This window comes from Xenia sp. Carnegie-2017, unplaced genomic scaffold, assembly GCF_021976095.1.
Source record: "Xenia sp. Carnegie-2017 unplaced genomic scaffold, XeniaSp_v1 HiC_scaffold_2, whole genome shotgun sequence".
Classification (NCBI taxonomy): Eukaryota; Metazoa; Cnidaria; class Anthozoa; order Malacalcyonacea; family Xeniidae; genus Xenia; species Xenia sp. Carnegie-2017.
In genome coordinates this window covers 3294666-3314009 of record NW_025813482.1, presented here as the reverse complement: position 1 = coordinate 3314009, position 19344 = coordinate 3294666, and the positions used below count along the sequence as shown (strand labels likewise).

General features: G+C 32.6%; 1 protein-coding gene across 1 annotated transcript; it reads right to left on the bottom strand.

Annotated features, from left to right (window-relative positions):
* Positions 1-13729: 13729 nt before the first annotated feature.
* LOC124440484 (integrin beta-1-B-like) lies at positions 13730-18745 on the bottom strand. The gene is made up of 7 exons (XM_046990877.1): positions 18638-18745; positions 17974-18032; positions 17515-17596; positions 17141-17230; positions 16875-17058; positions 14622-14690; positions 13730-13776 (listed from the first exon to the last, which is right to left on the bottom strand). Exons 1-7 carry the CDS (start codon positions 18728-18730, stop codon positions 13730-13732), a joined length of 624 nt encoding a protein of 207 aa, XP_046846833.1. The 5' UTR covers positions 18731-18745.
* Between the last annotated feature and the right edge of the window lie 599 nt (positions 18746-19344).

Sequence of the window (19344 nt, the reverse complement as noted above, 5' to 3'; positions counted from 1 at the left end):
TGGTAATTTGATAAGCAGCAGAGAAAGCCTTCATGCTAAAAAACCATTTTTGAACTTGAAATAAAAAGACCAAAAACACAAGTGATTTGAAAAAGAAAAGTCTAAGACTGTAATAAAGTCTTTGTCATTTTATAAGATATCAACCCATTTAAAGTTCTGCAAAATCAGCGCTGATTACAAATAAAAAATGTAACAATTTGTTTTACAAGCAAGGTGTCATTCTCGGTTTAATATATCACTAATATCAGCAATATAAACAATGATAAATGACACAATTTCTTTGAATAAGTGGTGTATAAACTACCCACCAGAAACGAATTTGGTATTTGGTTAAGGTGTGTGCAATATAGCTGATAAAATCTGCTACATTCAATTTGTGCAAAGGAAAATGTTCTGGAAATGATTTAGCAAATGTCTAAAATTTGAGAAACATTTAATTAATAACATAATGATACTGTAACAATACTAAGCTTTGTAGACAATTCTTTTAAAAAGATATCTCATATTTAGATGGAATTCTTTACTGCTCTAATATATTCTGGAGAGTATACGTCTGTATAACTGAACTTTATGGTGAAATAATAAATAAATAAAATATATGTAAAATCATTGTTTTGTTTATTGGAAATTACTTAAAGTGAACAGACGAAACGTTGTGAGTTTAGAAAGAAAATTTGGAGCTTACAGAAAAGCACATAAAGTACTTTGATTTAATGCTGCCCAATTTGACATTAAAATCAAAATCTATTCTTTATCAATAGCTGAAGATACAGTAGCATTTAGAAGCCAATGATTGTCTGAACATTTTAGAGGCACAGGCTTGCCGCTTAAATGAGAAGGTGGAGAATCCCCGCTGAACATACAAAACACCTTGTAATCAATGTAATCAATGTTCTTTATTCTATATTTTGGACAAACATGATATTTTTTAGACATGCATGTAATCGAGGCATTGGCAAATTGACTTATATTTACATCAAAGATTTATTTTTTTATACAATATTGGGGGTAACAAACTAACAATATGTCGCCAAGTGTGAAATGACAAGGGTTGAGGATAACAAGTCAAGAGTAAGAGTAAAGTGATGAGGGTCGATGATATTACATAAAGTATAAGGGTAAAAGGACGAGGGTCGAAGATAATACGTCAACAGTAAGGGTAACATATACAAAACCTTTCTCATTATATACAGGTTTCGGCAGTCTTATGTATTATCGGTGCGAGTAAATGAATTATTCATAGTTAGTAGAACAAATTTACGTATAGTCGATGTACTGTCACTTTGTTTGTGGGTTACTTTTCATATAATTGTATATGTGTAACTTCACATTTCATAATTACGTCTATTTTCAGTAAATAACTAATCAGATGAAAATATTATGTATGGCTTACAACACTTGTAGCCTAACTCATTTACTCGCATTGATGAATGATATATATATAAGTAAGACTGCCAAAACATGCGCAAAATTAGTTTGCATTTTACATTCAATTTGCAAATGACATGTTGCAGTGAACTATATTTGACTTATTTGGATTATAGCTATGTATAGCAAGTAGACAACACCACTTAACTTTTCCACACATCTTCATGAAATTAGGAAGTTTAGTTAAACTTAATCTTTTATCAACGACACAAGTCGGCAGAATGTGACATATCACAAGAGGAACAGCTCGTATTCCTGCGCTGTCAATACACCATAGTTCTAAGACAGCTGAACAGGGGCCTTTTTTACTTGATAGCTTTTACAATGAATCTTTCTGATAACTCTCTCGTGATTAAAAATTTGCTAAGCTTGTTTATGCTAAGCGAATATACAAGCACCAAATTCAGGGCTCGCTCCGTTACAAATTGTTTGAGAATCAATCTGAGTATGTGAAGTCAACTCCACTAACTGTCTTGAAAATTTTCACATAAATCATATGCGCGTGCGCAGTCGACTTGACTAGTTGCACAAGCTCATGGTCATGGCAACGACCAACTGCATTTACTAGCATTGATTTTGAACTAAATAGAATACTTAGTACATATTTAATTGAGAAATCATCTGCGCATGCGCTTGAGCATATGCAATACACCAGACTTATTGTTCGTATTCATGGCAAGGACTAACTACATGTACTTTCACTATATTTCGGGAAATTAGCTCACTTAGTCGCAAATTATTAAAGAAATCGTCTGGCTAGGTGCAGTGGTGACTTTAATAATACTACACAACTTTTGTCAGCCTTTAAATTTATGTATATAAATATAAAGCCAATACTAGGTATAGTTGATGTCAACTAGCAGTGGATGCTGGGTGCGTCCAGGTATGCAGTGGCTTAGGGCCCCAGATTTCGGTCGCGACCGCACTCTCCCTGCGTACCTCGAAATCTCCTACCGAATAGTTAACATGCGGCGTTCTAGTGCCTTACGCTTAGGGATATCAGGGAATGGACCGAAACGGGTATTTTCTTTTCAATTATATTTTTTTTCAATTTTATTTTTTTGAAATTCTAATAAAGAAAAAAGACAGATTTTAAAAACAAAAAATCCATTTGTCGGTCTATGCCTCCCGATAGCCCAAGATAGCTAAGGGCTAGAGCGTCGCATGTTTATTAAGGGAACCAGATAATCCTGTCTGTCATGAAGCCCATGGATTGTTTGCTCGTGATACACGAGAAACAGTAAATGAGATAGCTAAACAGAAAGATATAACATAGTTACCAATAAAAATTATATAAAACATAGTTAGGGTTGCCTTAAATTACAATTGTCAAAAAAAGGCACTGTTTCGGAAGACGTTTGTCGAAAGATTTTATGGTTTTATTTAAGAAGATTGGTTTATTTTGTAAACTAGAACATGCAAGGATACTGCAAAGGTTTAACAAAATTCTGCCATTTCGAGTTTTTAATTTAAACCAACTCTAGACATGTTTATACCTTTTTTACTTGTTAGCTTTTACAATTCAACTTTCTCATAAGTCTCTCGTGATGAACAAGAGGCTCGTTATATAATATAACGCTCTCATCATGAACGAAAGCATCCATGGGCTTCATAGAAAAAAGGGATTATCTACTTTTTTATAATAGTTTCTACAAAGATAACATTTAATAAACCAAGCAATTTGTATCGTCTAAATTACACCTTGTTTTCAACCCTTATGTTATAAAATTTTAATTCATTTTAGATATTGGATTTCTTTTTAGCTTATGATATTTTCATGATTCATTCGAGAAAGTAACTTCTCTTCCCGAGTAATTTTGCGATTAAACATCACACTATTCGGATTCAAAGGAATTCTTTTATCGCACATCATAGAGACAGCCGTCCAATTGTTACGTACCAAAGCGTATATAATGCATTTCCAAATTACGTACAAAATTTCATTCACATGACCAAATTACCGTCTATTTAAACGATGCATGTAATAAAAAGTTACCTTGACAGCTGAAGCAAAACCTCCTTTTTCCAAGCAATGATGCGTCGTTTTTCTTCCTGTGTCATGCTTGAGTTTGTTTTACTGTTGGAAGTTCGTTATTATATACTTCTTTACCTCAATCCACGAATTATAAAATGTGTAACGAAAATATTAGAGCATTTTTAAGCACAAAATATGCAGATACAAAGTTATGGAAGAAAATAAAACATCTATAACTTTGTCACGGATACTACAGTGGCGTAACAAAGTTTTGAAGCGTTTGATATGAATGTGTTAAAACAAGCTTAAGAAGACAAATGCGTGCCAAAAATTTATAATTGAAAATTTCCAAGCGCATATACAAGCACCAATTTCAGATCTTGCTCCGTCACAAATTAATTGAGAATTAATCTGAGCATGCGTAGTCAACTGCATCAACTCACCAAGTTCATTATCATGGCAACGACCACTGTATGCACTAGTACCAATTACGGAGTAATTAGCTCGCTCAGTCACAAATTTTGATATAAATCATCTGCCTATGTGCAGTTTACTTGAACATGCACAGTCGACTTGACCATCGGCCCAAAGTCATGTCAATGACTACTGCATCTACTAGCACCGATTTTGAAGTAAGTAGCGTGCTTAGTAACAGTTTAATAGAGAAATAATTTGCGCATCATCACTCATATGAGTCTTTATTATAACTATTTATTATAGATAATTTAGCACTATCAGACATTTTGTCTAACTGAAATACTTGCAATTCATATGGCTTTATGTTTTCCATGCGCGTGAAATATAAGAATTTACAAGCCTGTTTTATATTGTAATTACCTGAAGGAATAAAACTAATTTCGTTCCAAATAAAGTATGAGTAATCCGGGTGCGATACAAGCCATAAAATGTAGCCATTTCTAATAAAGCACCAAACACACCCTTAAAACAGTTAATAGAAGACATCAATCACAATTTCAGGTATAAAACATGGCATTGATACAGTATTTTCACACATCCCTGCATTGTTTACAGATAAAATGTCAGAGAATTCTATAATTACAAAACGTATTAACAAAATATAATAGCATCTGAAAATTTTTTTCAATTTATAAATGTGAGCATGGGACGACCTTCATGGACGGACTTTCACACTGTTTACAGAATGGTGCTAATTTAGGGAGTTGGCTGGTAAGTAAGTGACGTAAGACATTTTAAGGGTTTAGAACTTTCAGTGGTCTGACAGTGCATCTATTAAGTATTGCATAGTATAAAAATGTTGAAGCAAATATAAACATTATAGTTTCACATTCAAACAAGAAAATTGATCACAGGATTATAATTGTTACAATTTCATTTTAATCATAACGAGGCACGATATTTTCTCGTGTCATCAAAAATTCATCAAATTCATTGTAACGTAAAATTCTCGCCATGATCAATAAACAGGGACCACAGAAGATAATGGGACAGGGATGAGCAATATTCAAATATGTATATTCTACTTTATTAGTTTCTCATTAAATGAATTTTATTTCAGATTGAAACATTTAATATATAAATGTGACCCCCATTATTATCGATCTTCCTCTGTGGCCCTGATGAATTGCCATTTGCCATACCATACGTTACAAAAAAATAGATTCGTTTCGATTGCTTACGTAATACCTGCGTAAGTTTCTCAAGCAAATTACCTGTGTGTAAAGGAATAATAACTATTCTGAAAGAAAACGCCTTGTCCTTTCAACTCCCTACATTACAACAAAATATGACAGTGTGTTTCACACAGAAGAAAGAATGTAAAAATACGTAAATAGCAATTAACACGTAAGAAAAAATGAAAAAAATAAGTCTCGTGATTTTACCTCGGTATCAGATCTCCAGTGCTATAAACCGTAGTTCACGTATTCTTTGACAATATCTAATCGCTCTGTAGAAGATATATCCCAATGTCTAAAGTTTATGTTTGAGAAGATATAGGAGATACAAGGCACAAACAACATGGCTCATCTTAAAAAAAATATTCAATGATTTCAAACGAAGAATATAATACAATACCATAAACATATTGTTGTACAAATATTGTTGCTTCACACCTTTTTCTTTAATCTCCGTGAAAATCAACGGTTTTATTTGAGAACCTCTACAAAGGAAATAAAATACATAAAATATTCGAGATTTAAACAAATTTATAATTAGCTACCTTACTATCATTAATCCAGAAACTCCAGTTTTCTGTCTGTGTCGTTCAATATCTTCAAATGAAAAAATATTCCCATTTTCTGTGGATTCATATCGGTTGGAAAAAAACAGTTAAGCTAGTGTACAAAACTATATTCAAATTTCGAAATAATTTTTTTCAATAAGTTTGCATGCAAAAGTAAAACATAGCTACTACATAAAAATTTAAAGAACCAATGCAATGACCAACCACACAAAGACGTTGTGGAAACGGTTTGAGCACACTAATGTATATAATTCCAATATACTAATTCCAATATGCAAGTGTTAAAAAATTATTTATTCAATGATAATTTTTGGCGTCACTCATCGTATCTTAAGATGATTGACGCCCACTCGGAAAGCGTACCCTAAAAATAGAGCAGGGATCTTCTATGCATCAAGTACAATCAGAAATTACATACTACAATGAACAAATTTTTTCGTCAAATTCATTCAATGTATTTACTATAAAATTTCCATTGTTAAGTTCTTGATTTTGAATACAACTAAGATGTATTTGTATTTGTCTCTTTTCTCAATATTGATGGAAATATATAAAGGGAAAAAGAAAACAGCTAACTTGTATATTACTAATATCCTACTAATCTGTATTGACAGGGCTAAGGTTATCAGCTTTTTACAACAGCAACTTTTATTCATAGATGGTTTACTGAACTTCGCGTGTAAAGAAAACAAATATTCTTTTTTGTGAATTTAGTAAGACATTCGTTATTTTTCGTCCTTGCTAATTGTAACTATCGTGTTTTATCTCAAATTAAGAAATATAAGTTGTTTACTGTGTTTGCACAGGCTTATGCAAGCCGAGGAGATTTTGGGAGAACTCGAGAGCAATCAGAGCTCAAGTTATTCATATCGTTATCCGAGGCGAACACAGTCATGTTTTTAAATATGTATGTTTTAACTTATAGCTTCTGGTGACACTTCACACGTTATAATATCTTATTTGGAAAAAATAAATAAAATTTTACTTTATACTTACCGTGTTTGAAGTGCATAAGCGATGTTTATTAATTTGTTTCAAAGTCTTTGCAACTTTTTATTTTTATATTCAAACTCGAAGACATGACATATACATGATTGGTGATTTGTAATTGTCTTATTTAGGACCTTACTGTATAAAAAGATTCAGTTAGCACAAAATAAGATTCCTTATTGAATCGTTTTGGTTATATTGATGAGAGCTTCATTCAACAGAAATATGGCTTTGAATTTGGATGAGATAATTTTTGTCCAAAACTCTACATAAATGCCGCTGACGTGTTGGTAAGTAAGTGTTTTCCTATGTTGCGTATTTGAGAAACTACTGCGATTATCAACAAAATACATCAGTTGAGAAAAAGATATTTCATATATTGTGTTTTTCTCTGTATCCATTTAGAAGAGTCTAATTTTTAAGTAGAGTGAAACAGTACTGAAGGAATGCTGTAAGGCGGTGGAAAATCATGCAGGAACAAATCTGTTATGTTGATTGTTCTCACTTTTTATGAATGACATAAACAAATGGAAAAGTGTGCTGAAATGGTTTGATAATATATTGGAATAAAATAATAAATAAAATTTAGAATAAGAAATAAATATATGGTAAATAAAAACATTGAAAATGTTTTCAATAGTTTTTAAATTGCTCTATAAGTGACTTATTACTTCTTATTAGTTTAATCTAAGTACATGCTTTACCACTATTATACCGTAGAGAACCTAAACTATATGGAAAAAATAAACTTATGTTTTCCATGCATAAATAAACAAAGTAGAATTCCCGTATATAAATAAAATAAAATTCCGCGTCCAACATAATCTTTATTTTCTAAATGTAATATAGTCTTAGAAAAAGTTATTAAACGTCAACGATGCCGTTTCCTGCTTCACCATGAACTTCCATTTTCTTTATTCATGTATTGGTTCCTTGGCGTATCATTCATTTCCATTTTCATTTTTATTGTCGTCGGTGGAAGTGATAAATTTAGGGGCTCGCAAAGGAAATGGGATAAAATAGGTTTTGTTTAAAAAGGTGGGAAAGTTGGGCATGTTGTTTGTGTTGGACGCCTTTCATAGTGGTTCTGGTTGTTGAAAGAATGGGTATTAGTGAGTGGAGATGCTTCTCGATGGTTGTGGAAGTAATGCAGCATCTTTCAATAGATCGTCGATGTACTTGATGGTATGATCGAGGTCGCCTTTGTTTTGTTCAAGAAACTCTTCGAGTCTATTAGGAAAAATGTTTGGAAATATTTTTACGAGCTGCTGGATGTTTGAGGGAACTGGTTTTGGGTTTTGGACGTGTGGCTCCTGCAATTCATCTGTAAAAGACAAAATCACAAATTGCAAATTACTTTTTGTGTCACGTGATTGTTTGTTTTACGCACCTCAATTTTGCTAACACCGAGGCATATGCTAACAACCTTACACCTAGTGACAAATTTCCCAAAGTTAAAACATTCAATTTCATACATTGATACAGATAGATAATTTTGAGAAGGCAATAATGTTCAACTACAGTTTTGTTCTCACTATCTTCTCAATAATCTTTTGATAGGATCTTAATCAACTTTTTACCGTTGATTTTTTGTCATTTGCGATTAAATGAGAGGTTTAAGTTTTGAACGCTGACTCGTTGCAAGTATCGAATATTTCATTGAATTCATTAGCCAGACCATACTCGCCTGATCTTATCGGTCATCATAAAAATACAAGCCAAACATTTTGTATATCAGAGCACTTGTGTAGCCGAGCACTTCAAAAGTGGCAAAAAAAAACTCAAAATGGAAAATTAGTTAAAAGAAAGTTTAAAAAACCAATCTTATTAAACATTTTAAAGAATAAAATCTAGACTATTATCTTTGAAACTTTATATGAACTCAGGAAGCAGATATTAGTCATTAGTCATTAAACTAAAATACATAGAACACTACCTAAAGGAAATAACTGAATCCAAATCTTACACCAAAACATGCCGTTGCGTGTGTGGTGTTTCAACTTTCAAGATTCTCTCAAAAGTTGATTGACTACAAACTAGTCTGTTGCTGCTTATCGAAATATTCATAAATATTTTTTTTTTAATATCGGTTTATAGATATTGGTTTTTTCGGTATACCGAAATACACGGCGTTCGATATATTTAGTTGCTATAAATAGTTTTTAGTGGAGTGGTCATCTGTTATGAGTGGCGTTAGTAGGGAACTAACTCAACTAAGATACATAGCTAGATTACAATTGTATGCGTTTATTGATAAAACTATTAATTGGTTTTGTATACTATTAAAAAAATCTTCACTCAATCACACGTGCACTGCGATTATTGGCTAAGTTTCAACTTGATCTAGCTATGTGTCATCGCCAACAGCACTATTAATAAGGAAAAAATATCCGAAAAAATATCGATATATCGATAAATATCGATATTTGTTTGATTTAAATCGATATCAGTTATTTTCTTAATACTGCAACAGCCTAACACACCTTGTGTTGGTGTAATCCCGAGTGTAATTTCGCTTGAAAAAATTAACAGACTTTTCTATTACAGGTAGCGTTCCATGTATTTTAATTTAACGGTTTTGCTTTTTTAAGATGGCAGCTTGCCTTACACGGAACTATAGAATTTTGGAGAGTCAGACATGTGGTAGATTTTGTTTTAGGTTCTTGTCTTCAATGCCTTAGTTGATTTTTATCTTTAGAAATTGAAAACCAATAACTTTGCTATGAACGTATTTTAATTGTCAAACTAGTGGTTATAATTTTTTTGGCTCAATACTGAAGCCGGTTTCTTATGTTGTATGATGAAACATATTCCATCAATTAAAGTCATGTAGAATACTCATTAGAGCTCTAAGTATTTATAGAATTATCTATGAAAACGTAGTTCTTTAATTGGTAATATTCTGACTCCATTTCAACAACGACATACTATACAGTGTTTGCAGTGCACAGTGTTTAAAGCCTGGCGCACACTAGCGCCATCGGCTGAGCTAAGAGTTACTCGTGACTGTTGCAGCACGCCTTTTCCTCAAGTGTGCGGTCAAGTTTTGAGCAACATTCGCTTCGCGCGCCATCGGTGCCGAATATTCAACATGATGAATAAAATGGTGCACGAGTGAACATTGGCTCCAAGTGCGCGCGCGTGCTGAACTATTATCTCAACACGTTAAGAAAATGCGCATGCGTTCCTTCCTCAATCACAGTGTTTAAATTTGTAAAATTTGTGTAAAAGTTGTGGAAACAATTATAATATTTTCTTTGCCAACATTAATATGATCAAACGAGAAAATTTTTATCAACTTTGAATTGCTTCAAAGTACACAGTACGAATCAGCGGAAACATTTCTCCGACGGGCGCGATGTTTCTACCACGCGGTAAACGAAAATTGCAACTAAAAGTGCTTCTTATTGCCGAAGTGGTGGTTGTTATAACATTGAAAATATTTTTGGTTTTACGCAATTCAAAATGATAAAAGTTCTATAGAAATGAAGAATGGTAATTTTCTATAGCGCTGGCATTTGTTCAGAACAGGTTACGTCAATGACAGAAAGAACAACGTAAATGACTTTCGTTACTAATCATTACTTTTGTAATAAAGCTTTGATAAGCCTCTAGCGCGTCACGATAAAGAATGAATACAAACGAACAAATCAAAACTTATGAATGATATGCAAATAGTGTAAGTACTATGACGTATTGGCGTCAGCAGCATTTTATTGTCTATTTCATTGGCTAATGCATTGTCTATATCGTTAAAATTAGCATATTATTCATGATAAAATTAATGCTGGTTGATGTGTCAAATTACTTACACCATGACAGAAGAGAACATACTTTCGTATGAATCATACTTTCGTATGATTTTGAATGAAATATTTCTCATTCTGGAATAAAATCTTTCTCGACCCAGGATTATGTCGTAGCTAATGCTTCTAACACATGTTTCATTTTTCTAGACGATAATGCCATTCAAGTGAGTCAGCTCATTTTTCACACAAATAGTTTTGAAAGATTTTGTTTATCGTAAGGATGTGTGAAAAACAGTTTGCTAGCTAAGATCGCTTTAGAAAATTGAGCATAAGAAAATAAAACTTGTTTAGTTGGACGAAATGATTTTTATCCTTTCACCAAACAAACATCGCATATAGTGTAGGAATTATTGGGAAAATCAAATATTGTATCAGTTAAACATTGAACAAGAAAGTATAGATTGTTGTACAACATACCATTTGATTGGAGTAAACGTTTGCGCGCTCTATATTGTTTAATCCTTTCCCTTGTGAATCGCCTTACTTCTTCAGTATTCTTACATAAATCGCAAGGGCAATCTATATAAGCACAGTCTCGTTTATGTCCTTTAACATTAACGGATATTCCATGATTTTGGCATTTCCTACACTTTGGTGGACTCTTTTTCTTGATTTTGAGGTCTTTCTTATAGACTGATTTCTTCTGATTCTTTGGCATTTTTTGTAAGAAAACCTTGACAAGCCTCTAGCGCGTCACGATGAAGAATGACCACAAACGAAGAAATCAGAACTTATATAGCATGGGCAAATTAGCGTAAGTATGATGACGTTGTGGCGTCAGCAGCCCACATTCATTAATAGCTAATGACATGGTCTATAACCCCAAAATTAATATGAAAAGGAAGTGATTTGCATCAATTCAACATTGCTATGTTGAATGGGTAACACAAAGTTAATCTGCCATGCGTACGCTTGTATTGTACACAAATGACAAAAACTATTTGATAATTTGTTGCTTGAGTGGCTCAAAGACAAGTTTACTCTTAAACTGAATGTAGCTAAATGTGATATATCAAATTGGTGAACTTTATTTCATGATATTTTGGTGTTTTTTATCGATTAAGTTGAATGATAATTTGTTGTTCCTGTTTTGCGTGGAAATATTGAAAAAAGACATGGCGCTTGTTTTTCTTCTTGCTATTTTCTGTTCAAGGCAAGTTGAAATGTTTTATTATTCGCGCACTTTGTCTTGGAGGAAATGTTTGATGGTTCATTTCGCGCACTTTGTCTTGGAGGAAATGTTTGATGTTGTTTGTGGACGAAATGTTTAAAAAATTGAAAAGTGTTGCCTATATTTGAAAGAATACTATTGTGCTATAATTTATTTGAGTAAAATCTGTTATCTTCAACAAAAACTTAGCTGCATGGCCTCAAATTTGCCTAGAGATTATTAATACCGAAACTATCTTTATTATCCTTTCTTTCTTTATAAATTGACTTATTTTGCTGTAGGTGTACACAAATATTTGTATTACAGAATCTGTGGTACGGCGAACTAGTCAAAGGCTGTATTCACGTTTATAATCTGGCGTGTGAGTTGGCTTCTACTATTGATACTATTGCTTTGTATTCTTTTTAACATATTAAGCATTACAATTTTCATGTTAATGTTGATACCACAGAAAAGGAAATGAAGTCCAACTTAGTGTCGGAGCCTTAGAAATCAGTGTCCTCGCATGTCTCATTGCGCATGCTAGAAATTCGACGGTGGCCATTAATCTGGCTAGTCTGGCTTCGGAATTTGTATATAATTGTATTGTGCAAGAATCTTAATTTAACATTGTGAATGTTTACTTTTGAAATCTGCGTTCTAATTATCAGAACTTCAAAACACAATGTAAATACTGTCAATTTCTCAATTTAAAAGCGCGATTTTCTTACGCAAATATTCCAGTATGATTAGTGATTACTTTAAAAAAGTTTTTTGAAGTCATTTTGTTTCACACAAGGGCATGGACGTAAGATGATAGATGATAAAGAGGGGGGGGGCAAAGAAACTTCAATGGCAGACTAATTACGGGGCCTATTTGTTAGACTTTAAGTCGAATATCTATTCCTCCCTCTAAGTTCAGTCTATTGATGACATTTGTGTTCATTACACACCTATGTCTTTCCCAGTTGGTTTTGACTTTGTAACTCATAGTATCAACGATAATGAATGTATTTAAAGTTGAAACTGGTGGCAAAACTCACTGCTTCATAAGTTCTGACTACTGTGCATTTGAACAGTCGATCGTACGGTTTTTCACAGTATAGATGGTCTAAATTAAAAACATAAAATTTCCATGTTTAAGTTTATGATTTTGAACACAGCTAAGATGGACTAAAATTAGGCGTTGGACGATTTAGGCAAATTGAAAACGAGCAAATGTTTATGATTTAACAAATTCGCTTGAACGTTTCTCCATTTTCTCACTATATGTAGAAATATATAAAGGTAAAAAGAAAATAGCTCAGTTGTATATTACAGAATCCAACCAACCTATATTGACTGGGCTCATGTCATCAGCTTTTTACAACAGCAACTTTTATTCATAGATGGTTTTTTGAACTTCATGTGTAAGAAAAACAAAATTTCTTTTTTATGAATTTAGTGAGACATTCGTTAATTTTCGTCCTTGCTAATTATAACTATCGTGTTTTATCTCAAGTTAAGAAATAAAAGTTGTTTACTGTGTTTGCAAGGCCTTATGCAAGACGAGGAGATCTTTGGGTGAACTCGAAAGCAATCCGAGGCAAATACAGTGATGTTTTTTAATATGTATGTTTTAACTTATAGCTTCTGGTGACACTTCACACGTTATAATGTCATATTTGGAAGAAAGAAATAGAATTTTACTTGATGCTTACCGTGACTTAAGTGCATAAGCGATGTTTATTATTTTGTTTCAAAGTCTTTGCAACTTCTTATTTTTATATTCAAACTCGTAGACATGATATATACATGATTGGTGATTTGTAATTGTCTTATTTAGGACTTTACTGTATGACATGATTCAGTTAGCACAAAATAAGATTCATTATTGTATCGTTTTGGTTATATTGATGAGAGTTTCATTTAACGGTTCGGAATTTGGATGAGATAATTTTTGTCCAAAACTCTACATAAAGGCCGCTGACGTGTTGGTAAGTAAGTGTTTTCCTATGGTGCGTGTTTGAGAAACTACTGCGATATCAACAAAATACATCAGTTGAGAAAAAGATATTTCATACTTTGTGTTCTTCTCTGTATCCATTTGGACGAGTATGATTCATAAGTAGAGTAAAAGCAGTACTGAAGGAATGCTTACAGTTGGTGGAAAATCATGCAGAACAAGTCTGTTTACGTTTATTGCTCTCACTTTTTATGACTGACAAGAACAAATGCAAAATTGTGCTGATATAGTTTGATAATATATTGCAATAAAATAATTAATAAAATTTACAACAAGAAATAAATATGTGGTAAATAAAAACATTGAAAATGTTTTCAATAGTTTTTAAAATTGGTCTATAAGTGACTTATTACTTGTTATTAGTTTATCTAAATACATGCATTAACAATATTATACCGTAGAGAACCTAGACTATATCGAAAAATAAACTTTTGTTTTCCATGCATAAATAAAGTATAATTCCCGTATATAAATAAAATAAAATTTTGCGTGCAAAGTAATCGTTATTTTCTAAATGTTATATAGTCTTAGAAAAGTTATTCAATGTCAACTATGCCGTTTCCTGCTTCACCGTGAACTTCCATTTTCTTTATTCATGTATCGTTTCCTTCGCCTTTCCTTTATTTCCATTTCATTTTTTCGTCGTGGATGGAAGTGATAACTCTTACACGAGTAAATTTAGGGGCTCGAAGGGAAGTGGGATGAAATAGGTGTTGTGAAAGGTGGGAAAATTTGGTATGTTGGTTGTGTTGGATGCCTTTGATAGTGGTGCGGGTTGTTGAAAAAACTGGTATTGGTGAGTGGAGAGCTTCTTGATGATTGTGGAAGTAATGCAGCATCTTTAATTAGACCCTTGATGTACTTGATAGTGTACATGAGGTCGCCATTGTTACGTTGAAGGTACATTTCGAGTCTTTCAGGAAAAATGTTGGGGAATATTTTTACGAGCAGCTGGATACTTGACGGAATTGGTTTTGGATTTTGCCCATTTTGGATGATTTTGGATTGCAAATCAGCTAACACTTTGTGGGTGGATTTGCCTTTAGAAATTGGTTTTGCCCTTTGCTTTATGATTTTTCCTTTTTCTCCACGTGGCTCCTGCATTTCATCTATAAAAGATAAAATCACAAACTGCAAATTATTTTTCTGTCACGTGATTGTTTGTTTTACGCATCCCAATTTTGTCAAACTCGCAGGCATATGCTAACAGTCTTACACGTAGTGACAAAATTTGCAAAGTTAACACAATCACTTTCTACATTGATACAGATAGATAATATTGAGAGAGACAATAATGTTCAACTATAGTTTTGTTGCAACTATATTGTCAATAACCTTTGATAAGACCTTAATTAACTTAATCCGTTGATTTTGTGCCAATTACGAATAAATGAGAGGTTTGATCATTGAACGTTGAGTCATTGCAAGTATCGAATATTTCATTGTATTCATTAGCCAGGCCAGACTTGCCTGATATTATCGGTAAGTCATAAAATACAAGCCAAACATTTTCTATACCAGAGCACTTTTGTAGGAGCACTTTAAAGTGCCAAAAAATTCAAAATAAAGAATTAGTTAAAACAAGGACACGAACATCAAAGCTTTCAACATTGAGTGGCGCTTCTGTATGTATCTATTCTGTGACTGTATGCTTTAAATTGATGAAACTATTAAATCGTTTTGTATATCATTAAAGACAATCTTGACTCAATCACACGTGCGCAGCAATTGTTGGCTAAGTTTCAATTTGATCTACCTATATTGTCATACCAACAATACTATAAATAACAAACAAAACATCGGACAAAAACGTATATCGATAAATGTCGATATACTGTATGCTTTAATTGATGAAACTATTAAATGGTTTTTATATCATTAGACATTCTTGACTCATTCACGCGTGCGCAGCAATTGTTGGCTAAGTTTCAATTTGATCTACCTATATGTGTCATCCCCAACAATACTATAAATAACAACAAAAATATCGGAAAAAAACGTATATCGATAAATATCGATATTTTTTTGATATATACCGCAACAGCCTTACATACGCTTGTCTTGGTGTAATATCGCTTGAAAAAATTTTAGAATTTTCTATTACAGGTAGCGTTTCATTTTCTATTACACGTAACTATAGAATTTTGCAGAGTCAAATATGTAGTAGTTTAGGTTTTACATTCTTTTCTTCAATGCCCTAGTCCTGTTTAAGATATACCTTACCAAAAAGTTAACGCTATTGAATTCGATTTTTGTTCATAAGAAAGAAGATTTTCTCGTCTAGTAATCATTACTGTGAAAGCAGTTTATGAATAATAGCGCTTTATGCGATTGCTGGCACAGTATTGTCATTTAACTATTTTCATCAGCATACATGCATTTCTTGATGTTTATCTTCAGAAATTCATAATCAATGACTTTTGTTATAAAGGTATTTTAATTTTCAAATTAGAGGTTATAATACTTTTATAAAACTGAAGCCGGTTTGGTTATGTTGTATAATGAATTATATTCCAACATAAAAAGTCGTTTCAGAAAACTCATGCATTAGAGCTCTTAGTATTTATAAAACATACAGGAAAACGTAGTTCTACAACTGGTGATATTCTGGCTCATTTCAAAGTTCGACATTCTATACAGTGATTGCAGTGCACCGTGTTTAAGATAAAATTGAGTAAAAGTTGTTAAAATAAAGATAAAATTACGCTTGCCAACGTTAAAATTGTCAAGAAGAAAATTTGTCATCAACTTTAAATTGTTTCAGTTCTTTGTTTGATAGCGTGGTCTCGTAGAAACATATAAATGTAATGTCTTACGTTCAGTAATGGGTACCATTGGCTTATACAAACGGTGTATTAACCAGTACAATATGGTTTATACAGTTGCAAAATGTTATACATATTTGGACCCAAACTATACGTCGCGCAAAATCATAAGTGATCATATAATGTGAACACATAATTATATAATTTTGATCGGTTAGAATAACACTCCCATTCAAAAGCATTCAGATGTAAGCTTTCAAGCGTGTCTCAATTTATAGACCGAAACGGTGGCCTTGTAAAAACGATTCTACTATCGAACTTGAAGAAATAATGTGAAAATAGTGATTCAGTTCATTTGTAATGTATTGACTCAATGCAAATGGATCAACTATAGCTGTCTTTTCAGCCTATTATTTTTTCCTCCAGATGCAACGCACACAGTATGATTAGTGTAGGAATTATTGGGAAAATCAAATATTGTATTAATTTAACATTGAACAAGAAAGTATAGATTGTTGTTCAACATACCATCTGATTCGAACAAACGTTTGCCTTTTCTATATATTGCTATTCTTGCAGCCGTCTGACGTCTTTCTTTTTCAGTATTCATACATAAATTGCACTTGCAATGTTTATAAACACAGTTTTGTTTATTCCCTTTAACATTTACGAATATTCCGTGATTTCGGCATCTCCTACATTTGGGAGGACTCCTTCTCTTGATTCTGACTTTGCTCTGAATTTTTGGCATTTTTTTGTAATAAAGCCTTGACAAGCCTCTAGCGCGTCACGATGCTTCTCTTGATTTTGAGCTCTTTCGTATGGTCTGATTTCCTCTGAAATGAGCCTTGACAAGCCTCTAGCGCGTCACATTGAAGAATGACCTCAAACCAACAAATCAGAACTTATGTAGGATATGCAAATAGCATAATTACGATGACGTATGGCGTCACTAATCCACATTCAATGCTAATGACATTGTCTATATCCCCCAAATTAGCATATTCTTCATGATAAAATTAATGCCGTTTGATGTGTGAAATTACTTACACCATGACAGAACTTTAATAGACTGTTTTTAATGTACTTAGACATATGCGAAATAAAAATTGCATAAAAAAGCGACGTCCTTATAAGAACATGAAGTATTACTTAAATCTTTGCTGACCTTAATGTCCTCACAATCGCATCTGCAAATAACTTCGAGATCCACCTGAATACTTCCAAATCCAGCTGCGTTTATCAGGAAACTGTCAAATGATATATGATAAACTGAAATTATACATATTATACATGCATATTTATGGTGTAGTGAGTCAGCCAGTATGTTTGATATACAGCTTCGTAAAATTACACTAAATATAAAAACAGTATATTTCTAGAGATACACATAATGAAACTGCTACAAAATTGACAACATTTACATAGTACGACCAAACTTGCACGCTGGCTACGCCATTATCGAATGTTTCTATGCTTAAAGTAAAGATGTTTCGTAATTTCAAGGTACGTTGATAAATTCTCTTAATTTTGGTCTACTTGTTGTGATATTAACACTTTTATTACATAGAGATATCTTACACTTTAGCCTACATATGGGTACACATATATCTATAATATCACATACCTGGTCGAATTTCCATGTTTTTCACATGAGGTAACAGTAGCAGTTACTGAAAATTCCACCTAAAATAGCAAAAAGAGTGTCATAGCTACATATGCAAAGAATAGCAAGAATTTGCGCTGAGAGATTGACATTCATTACTGGCATAAACAACCAATACAGCTACCAATACAACGCCTAGAAAGGCCTTGATATACTAAATAGTCTTGAACACTAAATCATAAGTCTAAAGAGATATCAAAAATTCATAAAAAAAAAGCGGAAATAAAACGCAGGTATGAAAATCTTCTTTTAAGATTACACGAAGCTAGTTTTCCTGTCACAGACTGGTTTTAATCGCTCGTGAAAAGGACTGGGAATCGTTATTGATTCCCGAAAACAACTAACTAGTAATCAACGAGCAAAATCTATTTTATATGTATTTATGAAAAAAAAAACAATAATTACAACACATTTTAGAGGAAAAATTAAAACGTTTGTTTTAAATTTGTTTGTTTCGCATTAGTGTTATTTTATAAAAGAAATAGCCAAAAGAAATTTTTCGTGTTCACACTGGCTCATGAAAACCTCGGAGAAATTTGTGAATACCGTCAAAAAGGTGCAATCTTTTACTTCTCAGATGAACTACAGCAAAAACTGCCAAAAATATGCATCAAAATGGTCTTACTGTTTCTCCAGGTTTTACATTTGAACAAGATCGGTCATCAGTACCAGGAGATCTAATACAACAGAATAATAAAGAAAATGTAAAATTATTCATCGTTACTTTTCCGAAAATGTACATTTGAGAGGTCTTTTAAATTCCAGTGTTGTTGATGTAGGTCTTCATAATTTCATAAAAATAAAACCCACATCAATTTAGAGATATATCAATCTTCTGACTAAATCATTTGAAGATTCAGCTTCCTATCTTATCTACCACAAACAAATATTCATCTGGGAAGCTTTTTTGGAATGTCAAATGATGCAATTGACCATTTTAAGGCAAAACATGAAGACAAGTTCAGATAAAACATGAAAATAAGTTGAGAAATAATGAAATAGCAATAAAATTGGAAGTTTGGAACATTTTCAAAAGCGAACTGTCATCTTTACATTTTGATTGCCCAGTTCAAAATGTCTCCTATACTACTGAATTACACAGACTGTCATTGCTTTCTGCTATTGCTTTGATCTATCTTCCAATATCCTTTCACTTTCTTAAATTCTATTAGAGTGGATAGCCAGATATAGACTTACCATAATGTGATCTACAATGTTGTCTGGATTGTTATAAAATTATTTTATTGAGCTTTTGACTCGGTGCTTCAGCCTTTATCAGAATGATATATGAAGTTATATGCAATTGTTTTTAATTTGTAGACGTTTATGAGA

Excerpts from the sequence above, each read along its gene's own strand:
- LOC124440484 (XM_046990877.1), bottom strand. The coding sequence starts at position 18,730 with ATGAATAATTTTACATTTTCTTTATTATTCTGTTGTATTAGATCTCCT. Across the intron at positions 18,033-18,637 it reads ATGTAAAACCTGGAGAAACA|GTGGAATTTTCAGTAACTGC; the intron begins GTAAGACCATTT and ends TTGCTATTTTAG. Across the intron at positions 13,777-14,621 it reads GGCAAAACCAATTTCTAAAG|TCATAAAAAGTGAGAGCAAT; the intron begins GCAAATCCACCC and ends TGTTCTTGTCAG.